At 53.4% G+C, this 23,655-nt stretch overlaps 1 protein-coding gene across 1 annotated transcript; it reads right to left on the bottom strand.

Annotated features, from left to right (window-relative positions):
* Positions 1–8,633: 8,633 nt before the first annotated feature.
* On the bottom strand, positions 8,634–22,610 carry HPCAL4 (hippocalcin like 4). Its single transcript, XM_005302115.4, has 4 exons — positions 22,411–22,610; positions 13,200–13,369; positions 12,140–12,355; positions 8,634–11,010 (listed from the first exon to the last, which is right to left on the bottom strand). The coding sequence occupies exons 2-4, from the start codon at positions 13,359–13,361 to the stop codon at positions 10,813–10,815; spliced, it is 576 nt and encodes a 191-aa protein (XP_005302172.1). The 5' UTR covers positions 13,362–13,369; positions 22,411–22,610; the 3' UTR covers positions 8,634–10,812.
* Between the last annotated feature and the right edge of the window lie 1,045 nt (positions 22,611–23,655).

The raw sequence follows: 23,655 nt of genomic DNA, 5'->3' as shown, positions 1-23,655 counted from the left end.
TTAGGGTGGAGTTATGCAAAGCCCTGGAAGAGAGGAGGAGCTTCAATTTGGTGCTGCAGAAGAGAGGGTGCTGGTGCGAGGACTGCTGTGGTTGGAGCACTGAGAGAGGAAGATGAGCTAAGCAGTGACATTTTGGGGCGGGGAGATGCGGGCAGATTGTGCTAGTCAAGGCATGAGAAGGCCGAGAGATGGGCCAGGCTTTTCCCAACAGGGGTGCAGAGGAAAGGTTGGAATCTAGAGGGTGGATGAGGCAGGAAACTAGAATTTGGCGAGGGTCTGTCTGGGGGCACCAGAGAGGAACCCCACCTTGTGAAGCTGGGAGCCAGGGAGGTGATGGAGTTCTTGGCAGTGATGGAGACCTGGCCACCTTTTGATAAACGGATGAATGACAGGTTAGTCCTGCCGGTGGAGTGCAAAGGGCTGTAAATCACCCAGAGTAGTTGGTGCAAAGCCGGTGCTGGGTAAATGTCAGGAAGCCTTGAAACCCCTGGTGGGAACGGCGTGAGTCCATCATCCTCCAGCAGGTTCCTCAGGGCAAACAGATCCATGGTTTGGCGGTTTGAGATGGAGACACTGCAGTGCACTCATCAGGCTGCAGCCGCCCTTCCTCCGAGTCCCTGCAGGGGGGACCCTGCTGTGCATTAGTGAATGGAATTATTAATCTTATTCATTAGCTAATAAATCATCTCCCAAGTGGATTCGTTTATATAGCCCAGCCCATCTGAGTGAAGTCTGAGGCCCAACTTTAACTGCTAAAAAACACTACTTGGGACCCTTTCCCCCTACAGTTGTGCAAAGAAATGCACAGGCAGGAACTCACTGAATCCAGGCTGCAGAAGGCCGATTCTCCCTCTCGCTGAGCACACGATAAAAGAAAGCAGCTTCTGCTGCAATGTTATCGGAAACAGCAACCACCCCTTGACAGCAAAACCTAGAACCGAGCCACACCCTAACCCGCCCCTAGACAAGGTCACTTGAAAGTCACTGCTGCACTGAAGACTAGAGCTGGTCAAAAAAATGGAGACTGAAGTTTTCCATCGGAAAACGCTGTTTCACTGGAATCAAAATGTTTCCCGGGCACGTGTTGACTTTGGTGAAATGTTGGACAGAAAAGTTTCAAACTCAAAGTGGAGTGTTTCATTTCAGCTTTCTCGTTTAAATTATTTATTATCGGCTCGTCATTATTATGGATAAATATAGAACATTCTATATTATGCTGTGACATTTCATTTCAACACAGTCATTGCAAGGTTTCCAAATCAAAATGCTTCAGAATCTTTTCTTCTGTGAATATTTCAACCTTTCATCTAGATTTGGCACAAAACAAATTTCAAAATGGCAGAATTTTCCGCGGGACAGAAATCCCATTTTCTGCCCAGCTCCACTTCAGACCAAGGGAACCAACAACCTCCCCCTAAACTAAATGTCCTCAAGGCACTAGATCAAGACCTGTGGAAGAACAGTATGAGAGTCACTGGGAAGAACAGATCAAAACCAACAAACCAGGCTGTAGTGTTAGGAACTCAGACCAAACAGAGAATCAGGGCCCACCCACTAGAGTTGGAAACTGAGCGACACAAAGCACAACCCGGGCAGGAAGGTACAAGGAGGAGAGACAACACCCCACCCTACAGCAACCTGCTACTGGATCAGGCAAAACGGGCTATAGTGACAAATGGACCCAGGGGATAAAGCCCCAGACCCCATGGGCAGCGCCAGGCTGGGCAGATGCTCGGTGAATCGTATTTGTCTCTGCCAGGGCTCCGAGGGGGTTGGCCTATTTACACTTTGGCAGCCCTGAGGAATTTTAGTCAGGACTCCACTCATGGACTTTGAGTGTAGCAAGGGACTGTTGTCAAGGATCCCATCCGCTTCCCTTAGGACTCACCCTTCCTGCCTGTGAGATGCGACAAGGCCATGAGATATGTGTTTTGCACAATATTTTATCCAGCAATTAAAGGGGTAATTTTCAGAGCTGATTGCCCAGGGGCTAATCAGACCAGCAGGCACCTGCTGTCTCATTGTTAGCTAGAAGCACCAGGGAATGGACAAAACCTGAGACGCTGTTGCATCTCATGTTCTAACCGGCATCTAAGGCTGGGAGCTATGGTGCTGCCGGAGAGCAGCATTGGCTTCAGAGGTGGCTCCCATGCTGGAAATCCTCTCTGTGTGTGTTTGGTAACAGTTCAACCTTGACAAAGGACCCCAGGAAGTGCTGTGCCAGTCTCCATACCCAGCACCGACACCAGGGCAGGAGTGGGAGGGTGGCCACTGAGAAGAAGCTACTTCACCATCCCTCCTGGAACAGATCCAGCGATTCCAGTCCAAGGCTGAAGTTACTGCCCTTTCTAATAGCATCGCTGGCTCGTTACCAGGGTCAAGGGCTGGGGCTTGCACACAGAGTAACACAGTTATGGGATTTGTACCGTTTCTCCTTCCCCAGACACTTGCAGAGCTGCACACGCCTGGGAAAGTTCAAAGCGACCCCATCTAACCGACCTCAGCCCCAGCTAAGCTCAGGAGACTATTTTGTTGGGGCAAAGCCTTCAAGTGCCCCTGACCCCGTCCCCGACCACAGCTTATATAAGTGCAGCCCACGCGTGACCCAGCCAGCTGGCCAGGCACAGGGACCCACCGTGACCTGCACGCAGGCTGCTTAGAGCAGCACCAGGCCAGTTGCCGTGGATGTCTCCGCAGCCAGTCTTTGTCGCCTCCCTCTGGGGCTCCAGAGCCTGGGAAGTGAAGTACCGAGCTCCCCGGGCAGAAGGCAAGCTCCCCCCCGGGGCTTTGGGGAGCGCCCTGGGGCTCTCCCCTCAGGAACAGCAACTGGATAGCTTGTCTATGCTGCAGTTTTAGATCTGTCTCTCTCCCTTGTCCTAGCTGTGGGGCAGCTCCACCTGTGTAACGAGGGCACAGGTGTTTGTACCAGGATATCGTCTAACTCAGTGGTTCTCATTTACAGACCCCTAAAAAAAATGTCAGACAGAGGCGTGTGAACCCCTTTGGAAATCTTAGGCATAGTGTGCAGACCCCCAAGGGCTCACGGAGCACAGCTTGGAAACAACGGATTTCACTCCCGTGTAGGTGACAGTGGGAAAGGCCCCTGAGCCCCCTCTACACTAGGGCTGCCCGCTGTGCTCCTGCCGGTGCCAGAGCAATAACTGGAGAGTTCCTGAAAAATGCCAGGTAAACACGCCGGGGCAGCGACTCTTTGGGTCTGACCCCCGCCAAGCGCTGAGCGCTTCCGCCGCCTACGGCAGCGCCTCAGCCCCTCTCAGGATCAGGCCCTTCGTCGCACAGCGCCGCCCGCGCCGTTGGAACCGAGCGAGAAAGGACAGGGACAGCCAGGGCAGAGCCGGGTTTGCCAAGTCAGCCTCCGCTCCGCTCCGCCAAGCGAGGCTCAGCACCCGCATTGCGGGGAGGCCTGGGGGCACTTGGCTGCTGAAGCCGTGCCAGGACCCTTTTTACATTATTAAAAAAAAAAAAATTAAAAGTCTTTTAAGATGCTAATACGACAAGAGTTCCCTAGCAACCGGGGCTCAGTCGTTCTCTTAAGAAGTTTGCGATGGGGGTGTGTGGGGATGGGGGTGGGGGGAAGAGAGAAGAGATCAAAATATAAGGAAGAATGAGGCAGCCAAGAGGAGACTGAAAAGGAGGAGGAAAAAAGGGGGAATTGCAGAGGGAGGGGATGGCTCACCAATGAGCAACGGAGTCTCCCCCCTCCACCCCCCATCATAGCTATTTATATTGTAGTCGTGCCTGGGAGTCCCAGGTACAGTCCAGGCCCCTTTGTGCTAGGCCAGTAGTTCTCCACCCTTTGTACTGGTGCCCCCTTTCCCATAGCAAGCCTGTGAGTGCCACCCCCCTTAACACTTCTTTATATATTTAACACCATTATAAATGCTGGAGGCAAAACAGGGCTGGAGGCTGACCGTTCATGACCCCCCTATAATAACCTCGTGACCCCCTAAGGGGTCCTGACCCCCAGTTTGAAAACCCCTGTGCTAGGAGCTGTACCTACAAGAGCACTGTTCTCCTCCAGCCCAGGTTAGCAATGACTGGCTGGTGGGACCGTGCAGTGGCAGTCTGGTAGCCCCCATGGGACAGGAGTTTGCCAGCTGGGTCTCCTGCCAGTTCCCAGGGGCCACATGACAACCAGTCCCCTCCTAGCAATCTCAGCAGCGTCTTGCTGCAGGCCCTTCCTGACTGGGAGTGGGAGTAGGGGGACCAGATGTCCTGATTTTATAGGGACAGTCCCGATTTTGGGGTCTTTTTTTCTTATATAGGCTCCTATTACTCCCCCCCCCCCCGTCCCGATTTTTCACACTTGCTGTCTGGTCACCCTAGGTGGGGGGGACTGGCACTGCCTCTGGCCCCAGAGCTGTCTGTCTGACAACTCCCATGAGCCCTCAATTCATGGCAAGCTAAAAACGGAGGCGGAGGAGAGCGAAAGGGAATGACAAAGCGAGAAGCTGGCCCAGCCCGAGAGGAGTGGGCTGCAGGGCACCTGGCAGCATGACTCAGAAAACTCCCTGTGGTTCTGGGTGTTCCACTGCCCTCTAGTGGAACGAGAGCCCCACAAGCAGGTCTAGTTACTGAGGAGCATAGACAGAGGGCAGCGGGGGGGTTAAAACATGCCAGGCCCATCAGAAGGCTCAATGCATTTGCCCCTGGCGCCCTGGGTCCTTGCTCCGGGTTTGTGTTTTCTTTCAGGAAGAAAGCACTGTTAAGGGGTTAGAGGAGGGAGTCAGGGCTTCTGGGGGTTGCATCCCAACTCTGCCACTGCCTCCCTGCTTCACCTCAGGCAAGGCCGTTAATCTCTGCGGGCCTCAGTTTTGCCATGTGTGAAATGGGGCTGATACTCGCCTACCTCCCAGAGGCGTGTGTGAGGCTTCCACCGCTCCCAACTGCCCAGTCATCCCCTTCGTTAGATATTTTGAGCCAGGTCCTGCTAGCCGCACACTCGTGTCAACCTGCTGGCGCTCCTTTGACCGTCTTGGATCTGTTATAACTCTGCTGAGCTCAATGAACAGAGCGGCCCGGGCCCTTCAGTGGTTTCTTGGGCTGTAGTCAGCACTGTCTCCGATCACGTCAGCGTCTGTCATCAATGCCTTGCGAACAGAAACGCAGGAGTGCACGTCGGCTTGCCCTTCCTTTGACCTTGCCTGAGGCGGTCGCAACTCCCAATTTATACTAGACAACTGCCGTCTCCCATAAAAATGACATTCCCTCTATCCTCTAGAGTAACTCATGCCCAGTTTTGGGGGTGGGCAGCAGGGAGCCTTGACCCCGGCCCTTCTTTTACAGGGAAAGTCAGTGAAGGGAGCAAGGCCAGGACTGGAAAAGGAGCCCAGTTCTCCTGCGTGGGACACTGTTGCGGTTCCTTATCCCTGCCAGCTCCCTCGCACAGTCTGCGTGACGGGAGCACTGCTCAGGCCGGGTGAAGGAGCAGGAGTTAAAGCTGTAGCGGGCTTGGCCGCATGGGGAAACTGACTAGAATAGCCCCTGTGGAATAGACTAGTTGCAGTAGTTCCGTGTGTGGATGCTCTATCCCAGAATAAAAGGGATTTTATTCCACCATGGATTACTCTGCTTTAGAAGAACACTAATTATTCCAGAATCAAGTGACACTTCTTCCAGAGTAGAGTGTCCACACAGGGAGCTATTCTGGAATAGCTGTTTCAGGGATTGTCTACATGGAGAAATTGACTGGAAGAGGGATTGGGCATGGGAAGTCACGCTACAGCCCTGGACCCAGCTCAGACTGTAAAATCTTGAGGGCGGGGACTCTCTCACCCTGTGCGAGGTATTCTACAAACACCATGGGACTCCATTCTCGGATGGTCCCTAGGCACTACTGTAATAATAATCATAGGGAACCAAGCTGATGGCTACTCTCGGGCTCTGCTGTTGTGGCAGGTGGTATATGTGAGTGGAGGAACTACATTTACCCAATTCTTTGCTCTCTAAAAACATTGGCATCTGAAACAGAATATGGAGGTGGTAGTGGTACCCTGGCCTCTTGGAATAGCTGATCATAAGAGGTCATCAAAACATCTCCCAGCTGAAGGATGCTGCACCATCCCCTCAGAACAAGGGATTTGGGGACATGTCTGGTCCCATTCCTGCACTGCTCATGAGAGGAACAAATATAAAAGGCAAGAATTTTCACACATTGCACCGGTTTGTTATTGCTTCTTGCATCTCCTCATTTTCTAGGATCTCCAGCTTGGGAAGGGGATTCCTTGTTGATGAATAGAAAAGCAAGAGCCAGGGGCAGGTACAGTCGAAGGGCTGTTTGCATCATGCGCTCAGGATAACCCAGAGCTCACGTCACATTCCAGACCTACACAGCAGTGCAAAGCAGAGCCCAGGCTTTGCGATAACTTGGTACAAGCTGTACCCATTGTGAACATGGCATATGGGCATGTGGGTGTGGCACTTGGGGGAGGCCGCAAGCTGCCAGGACAGCTCTGGCTGCTGCAAAGTTTGGGAGCCTCTGGGGCCAAGGCAGAATCCAGCATGAAGAAGGTAGATACGTAATCAAGTTGCAGCTCTGGGACAGTTCTACCCGCGGTGCTCACCCGCATGGAGCAGGGCAGAGGTGACACGGAGAGGAAATGCTGATCTAGTGCTGGGGTCGAGGCCCAGCTCTGCCACCGCTTCATGCTCTGGTTTTAGACAACGCCCATGGTCCCTGTGCTTCAGTTTGTACAATTAAAATGTGAAGAACAGACTAGGACTACTGGGCAACGGTGCTATATCAGGGCCCAGGCCAAATTCCGTTCAAAAGCTCATTGAGACCTTATTTTAAAGCCTCCCCCCATCTCTGATGCACCACTCATTTTTCCTTTAAGGTATTTAATAGTTGACTGAGTGGCCTTTGGGCCATCACCATCCCTCTCCCAAACACTCCTGCAGAGCTCACTAGAGCAGAAAGCGGGGTAACGGGCACGCTCAGCCTTGTTCTGCAAGAGCTCCAGGCTGTGCAACGAGCCTCACACAACTGACCAAGAAACTTGTGTGCTTCCACTCCAGCCGAGCAACTGCCCTGCACCAGTACTAAGCAGCTGCGTGTGGGGGGGGAAGGGACTGATCCTTTGTACCTCACAGCCCCAGCAACTCAAGGTTCTACACCTTCTCCCCCCCACCCCCTTCATAAGGCTGAGTGAATGGGTTTTGTGCAGGGGTAGGCTGGGGAATACAATTCCTACCCCCCCCCCTCCACCCACTCCAAGCCCCCCCCAGAGCATCTGCCAAGAGATGCACAGCAACCCATAGCTACAGTGATGTTAACCACACACACCTGGAGCAGTGCATCTATGGATTTGGGATTCTGCAGCAACAGCCCAGCCCTTAATTGCTAATCATGTTAATTACAGTAGGGCCTGAGGGGCCCTTTGGGCTAGGTGCTGTCCAAGCCCTGCACTCCCCCTGCTCAGGGGGATCAGGCCCCTCTGGAGCACCCCCTGAAGCAGCTGGCTCCCCAGAAGTCTCTTTAGGTCCAGCTACACTGCAGTAAAGGACCAGTGGGACAGCACAGCAAAGGCTGGAGGTCCTGGAGCTTGGGGCTAAACATTGCAGTGTAGACATTGATTTGGGCTTGGGCTGGAGCGTGGAATCTAGGACCCCACAAGGTGGATGGGCCTCAGCCCAGACTCCAGCCCAAGCTCAAATGTCTGCACGGCAACGTTTAGCCCCAAAGCCTGAGCCTGTGTAAACGGCCCTGAGCGCTGACTCTTGGGGCAGTGGGGTTTTTATAGACGTCCCCTTTGAGGACGAGGCTCTACGCCCACCAAGGAAGGGGCAGGATCTGGCCCTACATTCGCCTTTGTAGCAGGCACCATGCTGGGCTCTGCCAGAGAGTGGAAACCAGGTTCATCCACAGCCAGGGTGATGCTTTGGCTGGGACAGAGATAAAACCAGGAGCCGGGGGGGGGGGGGGGGGGGGGAATGTAAATGTTTGCTCAGAGTTTTCAGGAGCATTTCAACCCCCACATTCAGGGTATCCACATACTGAACGCCAAAGCAAACAAAGTGGGTGAAGTTGCCTGAGGGAAGAGACGGTCCCCTTTCCACTCAGCTGCCACTAACCTTACTCACGGGGCAGGGGTGAGCCCATCAGCTTTATCTAAGATAGCTTCCCAGGCCAGGATGTGCAGGTCCCCAGGATATCTGAAGAGCCCTCTGACCCAAGCTAATCACTCGGGACATTGGACGAGTTCTTTGGGGGGTGTCTAGCGAGAAATCTCTTGCTGCCCACATCAACCCACCTCCCTCTCTTGGATGGAGTTAAGGATCCTCACCTCAGGCCTGTAGCTGGCTGCAGCTCCTGGGGCTGGAAGAACCCAACAATGATTCTAGGAGGAGTCACGTAACATTCTCAGGCCTGGCCCTTTCCACAAATCCTTCATCAGTCTCACTCCAGGTGGAATGGCCCATCCCAGCATGCACAGCAGTGGCAGGAATGGACAACAGGCTGGAGTGCAGTTGTCAGAATTTTGTCAACTATTGAGAAGCAAAAGCCATGGGAGAAACCAAGCTGATGTTGGTTATTACTGCAGCAGGCGAATGGGTGATCTAGAGGCGGTTACGCTGCCCGGGCATCACCAATAATTGCTCCGTGGAAACCCTTGTGGGACACATTTTATTTTTCAGTTAAAAAAATATATAAACAACTCCACGGCTTCCTAACAGTTATTACAATAATCAAAACCACAATGAGCAGACTAGATACACATCTGTGAACAAACAACTGTCCCGGGGTTGGAGAAGGGCAGAGGCGGCAGGCTGGGGAGGGGAGATGCAGTTAAAAATGTCTCATATTAAATCACTCCCAGGCCCTCAAACCTACTCTGTGAAACAACCCCCCGGGCTGGATAGGTCCTTGTGGAGACCACAACCACCACCTGATCCCAGCGATTCTGTTGCTCCCCATGTCACTCCCACAACCCGCCACCATCCCTCTCTCTCTGCCCTCCACCACAATCCCTCTCTCTCTGCCCTCCACCACCATCCCTCTGCCTGTTGAGATCTTTTCCCCGGAGAACATCCCTGACCTAGACTCACATCAGATCTCACCCCATCACACCCGTGATGTTGTCGCCCAGCTTCAGACAGTCCCTTCTATCTTCCCCCTCAACCCACCCCTCACTTTATACCCTCTTCAGATGGGATGCCGCTGCAGAGAGTCAACACTGCCACCCAGCTGCAAAGGTCACATAAGTGCCAAGCAATGCATGGCACTCTGTCCCGTGCTGCGGGTTGTCCCTCTACCCTGCTGCACTTGGGGGCAGAAGCGACACCCAGAACTCAAAAAACAGGAATCAAGCCAGTCTCTTCCAACTAAACTAGACTGACCTAGACTCTTCCTGCCACGAGGAGATTAAGCCAGAAAATATCCACCTCTAGCAATGCCACCAATGGGCAGAATCTCTGTATTCCACCCACAGCAGAGGTCTAAAGCCTGCACCTACCATTAACAACACAAACTCACCCCACCCAAATCAGAAGGAACTCGCTTCCACGAACCTGCACTAACGTCCGTAGTGGGTGTTCATGTTAACAGCGAGACGTCTACTCAGCTCTGGCCTCCCTCAGACCCAGGCAGACAAGAGCCATTTGAACACGGGACCAGCCCCAACATGCCAGGGCAACAGGAAAAGGGACTCTCGAAATTAGATGAGCAATGGTTGGACTTCAGGGCTGCCTTTGACGGGAGCATACAGCATCAATAGCTCCTTCCTTAGCCCACTGAGAACGCCTGTATTCAAGGGTTGCCTTGATTTCTGGTTGGCCTGGGGAGCAGAGGGGGCAGCTTAAATATAGATTAATGGCAAGAGGAGAAAAGAGGTGCATGAAAACGCATTTGAACCCCAAAGCTGCTGGCTCCACAATGTTCCTCGTTAGCCAGACAGAACGCGGCACTCTGGGACTTCACAGCTAGACCACATGGAAAGAGGCAGCAGAATCCGTTATTTCTAAACGTTTCACAATGCCCCAAGTGCCTCACCTATGGGAGCCCGGCAACCAACGCTGGCTGCTGACAGCAGTGAAAGGAGAGGCCGAGACTGCAGGACAGCAACTCTCTTGAGAGGCTAAGGATTGGGGCCCAAGGCTCTGAGCTCAGGAGCTATCGTCAGGGCCCAGTTCTGACTAGTTCAATTTGGGGCTCCATAGACGGGGTACGTCGTGTGGGGGAGGGAAGAGACGGTCCGACTGGCAGCCAGGGGCACTGCAACAGTCTAGTTTGGGGCATCACCAGGAATCAGGTTTAATGGGGGGGAATTCGCTGGTTTCAAACAGCCCAGTTGGGGCTATAGGAATTGGAACTAGGGATGAGAAAGCAGCATTTTGGGGGAGCCAGAAGGCTTGATGTTGGTTATGGGGTGAACACTGCCTTGGACAGGCCACTTCAGGGCTCTGGGGCGGGGGGGGGGGGGGGATTTAAATACAGAGGAGGCTTAAGCTGGTCTTGGGGGCTAGGCAGGGAAAGAGGAGCAGATGCGCTCCTGGCAGTGTGATCCCAGGATGGATCCATAGGGGATGGGCTGTGGGGTTGAACACACTCCAGGGATTTGGGGGGGGGGGTTCTAACATGGCACGTGGCTCAGGCAGTCCCTTCAGCGGGGCTCGGGGAGTGGGATGTAGAGTTTAGGAAGTGGAAGGCTGCAAGCAGAATGAACTCCGCCCCAGGCAGCTGAGTGCACAGCTCTGGGAAGCAGGGGCTGGGTGGAGGTTGTGGGGAGGGCAGTAACCGGTATGCTGGGGCACGCGGCCTTGGGCAGTCCAGCTGGAGTCTGCGGGGAAACTCTATTTCTGCATGTCACACTGCAGGAGGAGGACAATAGAGGGGTCGCTCTTGGCAGCTTCCTTGAACTCCTCCAGGGTGATCTGGTCATCCTTGTCCTTGTCCATCTTGGTGAAGATCTTGTCAACCCGCTGCTGGGGCGTCAGCCCGTCCTGGTTCATTCTCATCATGATGACCGTCCCCACCATCTTGTAAATGGCCTGAGGCATGAAGGACAGAGGGAAGAGGGGTGAAGTGCCCAGGAGGGCCCCTTCTGCACGGCGGTAACACCATGCTAGCGGGGGCAGGGCTGAGCGGGTCCACACAGCAAGTGAAGGGGTGGTTGTAGAACAGAGAGGTGTACTCATGTTCGTTTTAACTCTTGCTAGCTGGATAACAATAGCACAGCACAGGGAGACATAGGCTTGTACTGGATTGCTAGCCCCTATGCCTCCATAGGCACACAGCTACTGTTAGCCATGCTAACTGGATTAATGGGTAGGCTACACGCCACCCCTTCACCTGAAGCCCTGCCTGCCCACCTACCTGCCCACCCATGCTGCTGCTGTTCCTTCAGCTAGCTTTGATCTAGCTCAGGTGAGTCCACACACGCTGCAGTCACACCTTACCGACTGCAGCGTAGAGACACCCCCCCTGGCTAGGTCTATAGTACACCTGCACTAGCTTGCATTGAGCTAGTGTGCTTTAAAAAGTAAAGTACATACCAGGGGACAGGTGTGATTGCAGCAAGTGGCTACCCTGGACCACCACCCACGTAGCCATGGTTACACAGCTATTTTGCAGTGTGCTAGTGCAGGTAGATCCACCCGCGCCAAAAGTTACACCCTAGGCTGCAGAGTAGACATACCCACCCGCTGGTCTCTTTTCCCCTGCTGCAGTGACTGTGGGCCAGACTGTCTGCGGACGTAACCTGGTGCCATTCCAGTCAGCACAGAGCTGCATCAATTAACACCAGCAGATGTGGCCCTGCATGGCTTCAGGGCCCAGTCTGCACCCGAGGCAGGGCATTCATTGCCAGAGGTGATTCTGTGATCGAGCACGGGGACTTAGGAAGGGGAGAGCAGGGCTAATGTTCCGGGGGAGATGGATTTACCACTAGGGGCCAAGGGTGTTTATGATCTAGGGTTTGGGGCTTGGTTTATACTGGAGTTGCTTTTGAGTTTGGACACTCGTGACCTGCAAATTTTTTGAAGGGGCATCTATTCTAGTCGCTTGGTCCCGCTCTCCAGCCGCCCATCAGTGCTGGGGCTAATGATCAGAACCGGCCCACTGCAGCATCTTTGACCCCACTGTCTTCCCAGAGACAGAGAGGCCAGGGCATTCCAATACCTCAATTATTTCTAGCATCTCCAAGCGGGTTATCTTCCCGTCTCCATCTAAGTCGTACATCTCAAAGGCCCAGTTCAGCTTCTGCTCAAAGCTTCCCCTGGAGGTGACGGACAGGGCACAGATGAACTCCCGAAAGTCGATCGTCCCATCGCCGTTCTTATCAAATGTGCGGAAGGCGTGCTGGGCAAACTTGGAAGCATCTCCATAGGGGAAAAACTGCAGGGCGAGAAGAGGCTAGTAAGAGATCTGGAGAGATAGAGGACCAGCGGTGCAAGGGAGCATATGGGATTTGTTGCTGCTTAGAGACAGATACATACAGAATCAGTATTTCTAACAGAGAGATAAAGTATAGGGCATCAACTTAGAGATAATAGCCGGGGGGGGGGGAAAGGAGTAAGATTTGGACCTATTTGATTCTAGGCACAAATCTGTGAAGGCCTGGCCAAACCAAGAACTTTAGAGGACTTCTTAAGCCTCTTACTATAGTGTGGGGGCCACTCTAAATATGGCCACTTTCTATCACTGCAGAGAAAGGGGCGTGGGAAACACCAGGGCAATCACACTCCAGGAGACAAATTCAGGGCATGGCTCAACCTGCAGATAGAGGGTAGCAAGGAAGGTTTTAGGGGCAGGAGGTTACGTTCTTGCTCTGATTGGACTTGGAAGGAACAATCAAACATTCGGTAGCTTAGAGCACGGTCAGGGGCTTCTGTGGCTCCAGCCCAGGATCCTGCTAGCAGAGGGAGATCTACTAGAGCTTTGCAATAACAATCCATCCCTCAGGCTGGGCTGTGCCAGCCACGGCCAGCAGCGAGTCCCAATTTCATCCTAACCATAAAGCTCTCTCAGGGTCCAGCCAGCACCAGCAGTGAACGGGGCAGTTCAATGGTGCTCTTGACCTCTGGCTGGTCTAGCACTACCTTCACCCAGGTGAGTTAGTGGTTTCAGCTAGTCACCAAATGCAGCCTTTTAAACAGCCGCAGCCCCATGTTTCCCGGCAGCTTACTCAGCGCCTGCCCCCATCCACCAAACACTGACCATCTTCTTCCCTCCCCTGTACCTTGATGTAGAGCTGCTGGAATTCATCCAGGTTGAGGATACCGGTGGGACAGTCCTTCAGGAAGCCCTTGTACCACTGCTTTAGCTCTTGCTCACTGAACTCTGTGCTTCTCACCAGGTCGTCCAGCATCTCGGGGGCCAGCTTACTGTTGTGTTTTCCCATCACTGACTCTGGAAAGAACAGCACAGTTCCTCGATGCTGAAGTACTGACCGTGTTAGGGAGAGGGCTGAGAGACAGGAATTCTTGGGCTCCCTTCCCAACTGTGCCACTGACACGTCTCTTCATCTCCGTGCCTCGGTTTCCCCCTACTCCCTCTCTGCAAAATGAGGGTAATCATGCTGACCAGCCTCATGGGTGTGTATGGGAGAGTTCGCTAGTTAAGCGTTGTACAGAGCACTGACGTTGTCAAAGGTCTTGGAAGCATCAAGTATCAATATTACCAATGTTTCAGAGGAGATAGAAACGCTACTGGAAAAGCCAGTGACTGATGAATATGACTCACTAGCCACCTCTCACACAGATCAAAGCCCTGAGAAGTTCTGCCTACCCTCCCCACCACTCAGTGGGGTTGTTTGTGGGGTGGATGTTTCCATACTCACCACGTCTCTTTGGGCCTTAACCAGCCACACTTGCAGTAGCATGTGTGACTAGGGCCACCCTGGCTCCTACAGAGAAGAGACTTAACAGCGGATCTCAAGAGCACCATCTGACACCACTCACTTTTCAAGTCTTGTCTGGACACCATGAGACAGACCTTGGCCAACACCCCACCTACCGGTCATTGGCACCTGCCCTCATGGCCAGTAAAACCTCAGCGCCCAGCGACTCCGTCTCATGGCACCTGCCACAATGTAAGATAGGCTTCAGGTGCAGCTGAGAAGGCTCACAATATTGACTCCTGCTGGAGTTGCAAGGCCATTAAGAATCATCTTGTTCGGAGTTTTTCCTGGGATGATGTCATAGGCCCCCCGAAAGCAGCACGACGGGGTGGAATTTTGAGGACCCGTCTCGCTGCTGGGGAGTTGCAGTAGCAGCTGGGAACCCTTTTCCTCCCTTCCCCATGGCTGTAGCAGGCCAAACCGGCCACCAGGTAGCAAGAGAGCAGGGCACCTTAATGCCGCGCGCTCCGGCACACACCTCTGGGGATGGAGTCAGGAAGGCATCAGATCGGCTTAGTAAGGAAGCCTCCAGCAATCATCCGACACTGTCGGTTCTAAGAGTGCTAGAATGTCTCTTGGCCAAGAGACAGCCAGCTTTCACTCAGCGCTTGGGCAAGGCTGGAATGCATATGGGGGGAGCAGGAGCAGGGGGCTAGTGGTAGCTGCAGCAAGGGAAGGGGTCTTTCCATAAAAATGCTTCAAAGAAGGAGAGAGAGCAAGAGCGCGCGTGAGAGAGAGCACCGAAGCTGTGAAATCAGAGCATTCGGTGGTCTGGGCTATGAAGGGTTAAATAAATTAGTATTCATAGAGGAAATGAAAGGGGTGGAGCAGAGCCCAGGGGAGCCCTTGTCAGTGTTTTGGGGGTGGTGTCACCCCCAGCTTTCAGACAGCAGGAGGTAGAAGATGATGTTTTTGGAACAGTCTCACCTCACACTTGCGCACTACTCTCCTGATATTTGAGGTTGAATTTGAAGCCCTGGTGCCTGCAGTAACGTGAAAAAAGAAGAATCTCTGGGTTTTTAAAGAGTACGTTTCTAGCCCTCAGGGAGACAGAGGAAGAGCTTGAAAAGTGTCACTTGAGCGTAGCCCAAGAAGCTCGGAACCAAGAAAACAAAGAAACAGAAGCTCAAGTTTTTTCTCTAAACTTGGGATTTTGTTAAGTCACAGTTTGTGATTTTTGAATGTTTGGGTTTGGCAATCCTGAGGGTCCGTCCGCCCCCGCCCCCATTACTTAGCTCAGACAGACCGATCCACCTTTTAGTCCAATAGGCGTGTGCTTGGCCACATCTAAGAATTCCAGATAGTGGAGTGTTGCGTTGCCAGCACTGATATAGGGAGGAATTTGAGACATCTCCCCACCCAGAACACACCTCTCTTCTCCACATAAGGCTGGCTGCTTTTTCCTCCTGATGCAAGTGTCAATAGACTTGATCCTCGGGGAACAAAGAGGGCTGCAGGAAAATATTTGAGTAGCTATAGATCATAATCTGGTGCTGTTTGCTGTGGTCAGAGTAGGGAGGCATGATTTCTGACTTCTATTCCTGACTCTGCATTGACCTGCAAGCTCAGGCAAGTCATAGGTCAGCCTTTGTGCCTCAGTTTCCCCATGTATCAAACAGTTGTTATACCTCTCCAAGTGGAGCACTGTTAGTCTTAATGAGTGCCTGGCAAATGCTTTGAGATTCTTATATGACAGCTGCAATATACCAGCAAAGTATTTACTGTTATGAATTCCTGAGTGGGGAACCAGTGTCTAATGAATTCCAGTGATGGATGCCAAACCCCCCACTGTGGGAGGTTAACTAGGGAGCAGAGGAGAGGGTACAGGTGCTCCAAAGAGGTCATTCCTAGCACAACACCCCCAGACATAGGTCCCAAGACAGAGCCCAAGACTTTCAATTCTAAAGCAGATACCTCTACCACTTGAGCAAAAAGGGAGTAAATCCATGAACAAGCAGCAGGAGGCTCTCCTCCTTTGTGCTCTAGCCAGCAGAGGGCGACATTTAGCAAGCGTGTTACATTGGGCTGCAGTATTGTGGATGTCATGATTTCAAAGGTGCTGCCGGGGCAGCTCTGACATTTGCCTGTCTGCATCAGTCGGCCCTTTATAAAATAGCACTTGCTTTCATGCCCAGGCTCTCCCACGGCCCACCGAGAAGCAAGATACTGGCAAGTCAGGCACTGCCTAGGCAAAGAAAGAATCTGCCTCGTTTTCAGCAATCGCTCCCACACACCCTGGGTCATTATTTGCTGTTTAATCCAATGACAGATGGTGGGCCAGGAGGACACTGGTGTTACCTTGTACGCTTAAAAAAAAAAAAAATTAAAGAAAATTGGATGTTTAAGTTCATCAGGAGACAGACCAGAACAACAGACAAGCCCAGATCTCAGTTTGATGCATCTTCCAAAATATGGCACTTTAAGTGCAAGTGATTTATAGACATCTGCTTTGGCACTCCTCTCTGTCTCCCCCTCCATGCCTGCCTCTTCCTGTACTGTCCTTTCCTGGGTTTCCCAGGACATCTTGTTCCTTGCCCCAAGATAAGAGATAGAGACTGTCACTGACGACAGGCTCAAAATGCTCACAAATAAACGATGCTCCTTCCTAGCATAGGTATCAGCAGCACAGCGCCTTCCTCCTGCTTCTCTATTAGTTCCAAGCCCAAGTCACAGGGTGGGACTTGAACCTGCAACCGTCTGTCTGCAGAAGTGACTGAGCTGGTAAGTGCCTCAGTGCAATCAACAGAAGTTTTGCCATTGATTTCAGTGAAGATCAGAGGCTGTGCCAACCTTGTTTGGGATCACAAGCCAGTTGTCTAGTCTCTTGGTACGGATGTTAATGGCTCTGCGCCCTGGATACTGTGCAATCAGGCATGCAGGAAGAGCGCTCGTCCTGTAAGCAGAGCTGGCTGGCGGAGGGACCGTCCCACCCTGCACAAGAGAAGGTGTGTCAGGCATCTAGTCCCCTGCTGTGGTGTTCTCCTCCAGTGATTCTTGGCATTGAGCAATCGGAGACAATCAATGTAGGCGTCTAGATCTGCAAGTTTAACCTTCAGCGAGCTCAGGGCCTGGGAGAGGAGATGTCACTGGGGCCTTTGATTTCGGATGCCCCCCCCCCCCCCCAGTATGGCACAAGGGGCTGCCCCATTGCTGAACAAGAGGAGAAGTTCCCAATTACACTAGGCCAACATCTCACCTCAACAGCCGCCTTGCTCACCCACTCACTCTCTCCCAATGAAGCATGGTGGAGAACTGCTGGAGGGGGAGAAGCCGGCTCCTGGAAGAGCGTAAGCTCTACCTAGCCCTTGTCTTTAAGTCACCCCTTGAACCTCAGCAGGTTTCTCAGCCGAGGTGGATTTTGCTCCAACACACATGGGCCAGAGGTTGAGGTGGGGGGGGGGGGAGGGGAACGGGACTGAAGACATGGGGATTTTATTATGGGACTCTGGGGCACCGGGGCACCATCTGGGAACAGAAGGCAGAACACCAGCAACTGCGTGCTTGGCACTAACATTTCATCTCCAAGCTCAGAGCCGATCCCAGAGAGTTACTGGTTGGAATCAGACCTGCTGCTAGTGACAGGCAGGGACCCACTCAGGACACCGTATGATGCAGATTCCCTTATCTCCTCTGGGGGCGCTCTCCCTCAGGGTCTAAATGCACCAAGCCGCTCAGCCACTGCTCTCCCCCACTCTGCGGGTGGAGTTTAGGGTTCGTATCCTGCCTGGTGCCCACCTCCCCACCTTTACTGCAGGAACGGGCTAGAACGATGCCACAGCCTTGGGGCTCTAATGCTCTGCCAAGGGCATTTTGCTTAGACAAAGCAGAAGGATCTCTAAGCAGAGTGCGGACGTTTCAAGAACCCCAGTTTAGGAATTCCCAGCTTTGCTTCCTGGAGCTCCCCCACTCCCTGATGGCCCCCACCCTGCCACAGCCCAGAACAGTTGCAGCCAGCATCACTCACCAACTGCACCCATCCCAATCCTTCTCAGCATCCCCGAGGGTCTCAACTGCCGCAGACATCAACGGGAGCTGAGGGCACTTAGCATCGTGAAGGACCTGGCCTTGCCCTAGCTTGGGTCTCTTTTCTGTCTATTTCCCCTCCCCGACCTGATTTTTGGCAGATTGTCCCCCCCAGTGACTCCCCATCCCTGCAATGTCACTCACTGCAGAAGCAACACATTTGCCCCTTCCCAGACGCACACAATGGAGGGGCATGTCAATGCAGCTTCTCCCCCCCCCCCAAAAAAAACAACAACACCACTACACTCTTTGCCTCACTGGACTGTCTCCAGGCCCAAGTGGGGCAGACACTGCCCAAATTCCTGGTCTGTCTCAGACATCCCTGCCCAGGTCAGGCATAGGGAGGCGCAGCTGCGAGGGGACCGAGGCCGAGCCACCCCCCCTTCACGCAGGTCTCTGTTTGTGCTCCCGCTGAAGGGGGGCAGGGACAATCTCCTCATTACTCTGGTACATATAGGAGCTGGTGCTGAGGAGGTTGCCATGGCGACAGCTCCACTGTGGAGAGATGGTTGCCAACAGTAGCAGCATCCCCGAAGCTACCAGCCAACTCTTCCCCCCTGTGCCTTTTACTTCCACAGACCTTTGTGCTTCAGCCAAAATAAATAAATCAATCCCCAAGATTAAATCATTCTCTTTTGGGGAAGAAGGGGAGGGGGGAGAAAGGGAAATCATGGCTAGGGGTCCCAACTGGGAGGTCGAAGCAAAGTCAGGTTCCTTCTACATCTCCCGCCAGTGCTTGTCCCCTGAGACGTGGCGTTTGAGATCTTTGGGTCCCTCACATAAAGCTGTCTGCACCTTTCACGTCAGGGCTGCCTGCCCCATATTTTAAAGGGGGGGGGGAAATCTTTTGGTCCTGATGAATGAGATGAAGTGCTGCAATGCTGGATTTCACCCACTCCATGGCCAGCACCAGCAGTGTCAGAGAGAAAAAAGTCCACGCCAAGGGGAAGCTCCCTGTGTCCCCATCCCCACTCCACTCTTACGCCAAGACTCAGCCTGAGAAGTTCAGAGCTGGAAAAAATGCGTGAGGCCCTGCTGCATGCTCACCGACCTGTCTTCCTAAAAACCTGCATAACAACCTCACAGTCCAGCTCCATTTCACAACAAGGGGTCACAGCCACTGCCACGCGGAGTGCATCTGTTCTCCAGAAAGCCGAACGAGCCTGCAGACCTGGGTCTGGGACCTAACAGGGTCACATGTGCTAAACTGGACTGGGCCAGTACCACTCGGATGGGAGATCTCCCAGGAACACCAAGGTGCAGGACATGCTGATGTGGATTCTTCTGAGCCAACACTGGTCACGTATCCCAGCTTGGTGCTGCTGCTAGAGACGCCCCTTTTCACATGCTGTTTGCAAAGCAAGGTCCCAATTCCTTGTTACTATTAAAGATTGTACAGCTTCTTGGGGGGGAAGGAGATGTGGTGTTTGAGTGTGAGAGAGAGAGAGAGCGCGCAAGCGCGCTCAGTGTTAAACTCATGCCCTGGCTGAAACCAGACTTGGGTCAATTCCTTTCTTCCCACTTCTAATTCTCCCAGCAGCTCTAATTGAGAGCAGGGGCCAGAGCATAGGTCTGGGACCCAGGAACACTGCAGTGCTAGTTCCAGCCAGGCTGCCTTGGGCAAGTCACTTCACCTCTCCATGCCCCCAATTCCCCCAGCTGCAAAATGGGAAGACGCTTCCCTGCCACAGTTTTCCCTCTAAACTGTGGTGCAATTATGCTGTTTCACAATAGCTATGCTCCACCCCAGAAGTGGCTGCATTTCAGCAGCCAAGTGACAGGATCCCAAGCTACAGCCAGTAAATCAGTTTAAACCTGCAGAGTGCTGTGGGCTGAAAGATGTGGTGCAAGTGTATTTGCTAGACACAGGAAACTAGAGCGCAGGAGTTATTCTCTTGGACTCACGAGGAGCATGGAAATTCTCCATTCTCTGTGTTTTCCCATCTTGCTGCAGAGATTTAGGATTCTGATCATCAGAGAAAGGCCTTGGATACAGCTGTTTTGCTCCCCCCGCCCCTCTGATTGTGGGGCTGAGATGGTCTCCTGGAGTCCCCCTTCCTTCCGTTTAGTGGGACTGTGTCCCTCTGCAGATCACCACAAGTTCCTGATTGAGTCTAGGCACAGGCCGCTCTGCCACTGATAGAGAATTAACCCTTTTGCTCCTAAAGCAGTCAGGGTTTTCCTGGTGCAAAAGCCATTGCTGTGAACAAAGGCAGAAGATTGCTGGGCGGGTGGGTTCAAAGGAAGGGAAATGGCTGGGCTTGAGGGATCCCCTCCAGTGTGCAGAGACAGGAAGGACAATCCTTCCCAGTAGATACACAATGAGGTTCCCACGTCTGCCACAGTGGGCACACTTTGCATAAGAGAACAATGAGAACTGTTGTGAGGAATGCTCCAGGGTACGGGCGATATTTGCATGGTCCCTATTCAGTAGGAGCTGAGCCAGCGCTCTGGGAGCAGCATGTGATCAGCCCTGTGGGTTTGGGCAGACAGGAAGACATTTCACGTGTAGGTCTGTAAGGAGTGCAACACCACCTGGGTATGTAATATATCTAGCCAGGTTACATACACATAAGGAACGTGCATATTCAGGTTGTGCACTCATATCCATTGTGTGCGCAAAGGGGAGTGTACAAGCGTTGAGTGTGTGGGTGTACACACATGAGACGGGAACGTGTAGAGAAGGGACACTAAAGCCATATTTCTGAGGCCGCCATTTGATGCAATTTAGTTCACGCTTCAGGAGCCAGGGAATAAAAAGGCATCCCGGGCTGGGATAATTCCATTTTGCGCAGGGAAGGGGAGTGAACCCCAGAGGCAGGAAATTACATCTTGATCAGTGGAACAAGGGATTAAGTGGAGACGTTCATGGCTGCTTGTGGGACTGGGCGGGATGAAAGGAGCTGTAGAATTATTGGTCGTGGCCCCACCCAAGCTGCTGCACTAACAGTTAAAGAACCATAGCAACAGATTGATGCAAGACCCAGAATTGTAAGAGCCGGTTTGTGTGCCGTGTACGTTCCATTGCGTGGACAGTCTGCCTGGTGCGTGTGCACAGATCAGCACAGTGCGTGCCTCGACACACACACGACACCGTGTGCAATCCAAAGATGCGGGCACATGGTGGAGTTTGGAAAGGGCTCCTTCATTCCGTGGGCTGGAGCGTGTGTTACGGTGTTCGTTCTCGGTCGTGCAATGGCACTTTTGGAAGGTTCTCCGAAATAAGGAGAACCCACCCCACATGCCTCCAGAGCTCCGATTGGTCAAAAGATAACAGAATCTCGATGAAACAAGTCTCCCTGTGCCCTGCTGCCTGCGTGCGGCTCATGGTACCTGCTGCAGGCAGTGGGGAACGGGGGGGGGGGGGGGGGGAACCACTGTGGGTTGAAGCCCTGGGGAACTGGCTTGTTGTTGTGACCAAACATGGGACTCTGGATTGCAGACTGTTTTTTTGCAGACACTGACCTCCAGAATAGCAATGCCACCACTTACAATACCTCGTACCCAAATTGTTCTTCAGGGGACTCACTGAGATCCCCTCCCAAACCAGGGCCTTCCCACCGGCAATGACAAGATGGCTGCTTTTATGGTTGGGGGGAGAGAATCGAAAGCTTTGGTACATATAAGAACTAACTAGCACCTATATGCACATTCTAGTATATGTGGAGGAATGATCCCCTTACTGCCCCCCCCCATACAATAAAGCATAAATTAAAACAACCCTTACAGTCCCTCCCCCCAGCCCACCGCCCCCACATACACTCGTAAAATCATGCTGCTGGGATCTGCAGCACGACACGGTCCTCACTGCACTGCACAAACCTGCTAGCTGGAGGCAAACAAAGGGATGGGGTACAGAGGGGTGTCTGTGCACATGTCTCCCCAAAGACCTTACGGGTCTTTGACTGAGGTTGTGTTAGGAGGCTCCCCTGGGCTTAATGCAGAACAGCCCCCTCCTGAGAACCAACCCATACCCCTCCTCCTGCCCATCTGCCTTTTCCCAAAGGCAGGGCGCCCCGTGCCTGCCAGCCAGGCGCTGCACTCACCAAACCCACTGCCAGAGCTGTGGGGAACTTTGCAGAAGGAGCAGCAAGCGTTCTGGGGTGATGCCAGCACAGGGCAAGCTCTGAGCTGGAGCCCATAGGGCACAGTAACCAAGGAACCCAGAGTCCCAGCCTCTTTGCTCCCTCAGGAGAAGCAACTTAAACACACACACACACACACACACTCCTTTGCAATAGATGCCACTAGTACAACACCTGTCTGAGACCAGCTCCTGTGGTGCCCCAGATACAGCTCACTCAGCAAGGGGCTCTGGGTCAGAAGAGGGGGTGAGCCAAGCAGGCCACATGACAGGGCCAGCTGGGTGATCAGACCCACTCTCCCCCCCCTTTAATCACAACACATTGTGTGATCATCAGCTATTGCTAAACCTCCCTTTTATTTCTACCAACCCCCTTTTGTTCCCCAAAGCCACTGGGGCTGTCGCAGCCCCCGGAGCATTTTTCACCCTCCAGGTGCCTCTTACCTTGGAGGTGGACTAGGATGCAGGTGAAGCTGCCGTTGTCTCTCTGGCCCAGCGAGGTGTCAGCCCCAGGTGCGATGTCTCAGGAGAAGGAAGACGCTCCCTGCCCATGCACCCAAGAGAGCCCTGCTGTCCCCCCACCTGATCTGCCTGGGAGCTGCTTCTCCTTCTGGCTTGTATCAGTATGTGCCCCGCCCCGCTCAGAAGGGAGGAGCCGGATTGGTTCTGCTGGCAGGCTGATTGGGCGAGGAGCGTGTCAGTCAGCAGAGCCTGCTACAGGTGGGGCTAGGAGCGTGATCCCCGGCTGCCTGTCTGCTGGGCTGACTCCAGCCCGCTTTGCTCAGGGGCGTGGGGCGCTTGGCCTCGCGGGGTGCTGAGTAGGGGGGAGGTTGCTCCCAGGGCTCCGAGGCTAACAGGGGGTCTCCTGTGCTCTGTCTTCTCCCGGAGAAGGGCATGGTGGGATGGGGAGAGATGCAGGTCCCAGGATGTTATAGGGAGAAAAGGGGGAGGGGGGGAGGGAATAGCTTTCATTGGACTAACTTCTGGGGAGGGAGAGAGGCGAGCTTTCGAGCCCCCACCGAGCTCTTCTGCAACTGCTTCCTGCCAGCTACCCCATACCTGCTTGTTGTTCCCGCCCCACTGCAGCATCCCGTGCCACCCAGGGCTGCTGTGCCGCCGTGGGGCGCAGACATCTCCCCTAGCTCTGCCAAAAGCAGCGCCGGGGGGTCCCCGACAAGCATGGGCCTGCTAAACCCAGGGCTCTGAGTTCATTCCTTGAGGGGGCCATTTAGGGAACTGGGGTAAAAATCTGTCTGGGGATTGGTCCTGCTTTGAGCAGGGGGTTGGACTAGATACCTCCTGAGGTCCCTTCCAACCCTGATATTCTATGATTCTATCTGTTCTGTTCGCCTTGTCGCTCTCCTGGCCTGGGTGAGGCTCCACGCTTTCACTCCTCCCAGCCCCTGCATGCCTGAACATCCTCCTGACCCCGCATGCCAGGCCACCTCCCTATCTCCACCTGAGCCAGCAGCACTGCCCTCACCTCGGCCTGCATTGCAGGTACATGGCATTAAATCATCCAAGGAGGGGCTAACCTGGAGCCCACCTGTGGCCTGACTTACAGGCAGCTCCTTATATCAAGTCACTGAGCCTTGCTAGCAAGATAGATGACTGAACTTCATTGATCATTCCTGTGCATGTGCCCAAAGTCCTGTCCCCTCATGCACTGGGTGCAGCATAAAGTCTGGG

The sequence above is a fragment of the Chrysemys picta genome, chromosome 23, assembly GCF_011386835.1.
Source record: "Chrysemys picta bellii isolate R12L10 chromosome 23, ASM1138683v2, whole genome shotgun sequence".
In the NCBI taxonomy this organism is placed as follows: domain Eukaryota; kingdom Metazoa; phylum Chordata; order Testudines; family Emydidae; genus Chrysemys; species Chrysemys picta.
The sequence above is the reverse complement of the archived record's forward strand: the minus strand, read 5'-3'. Positions and strand labels throughout refer to the sequence as shown.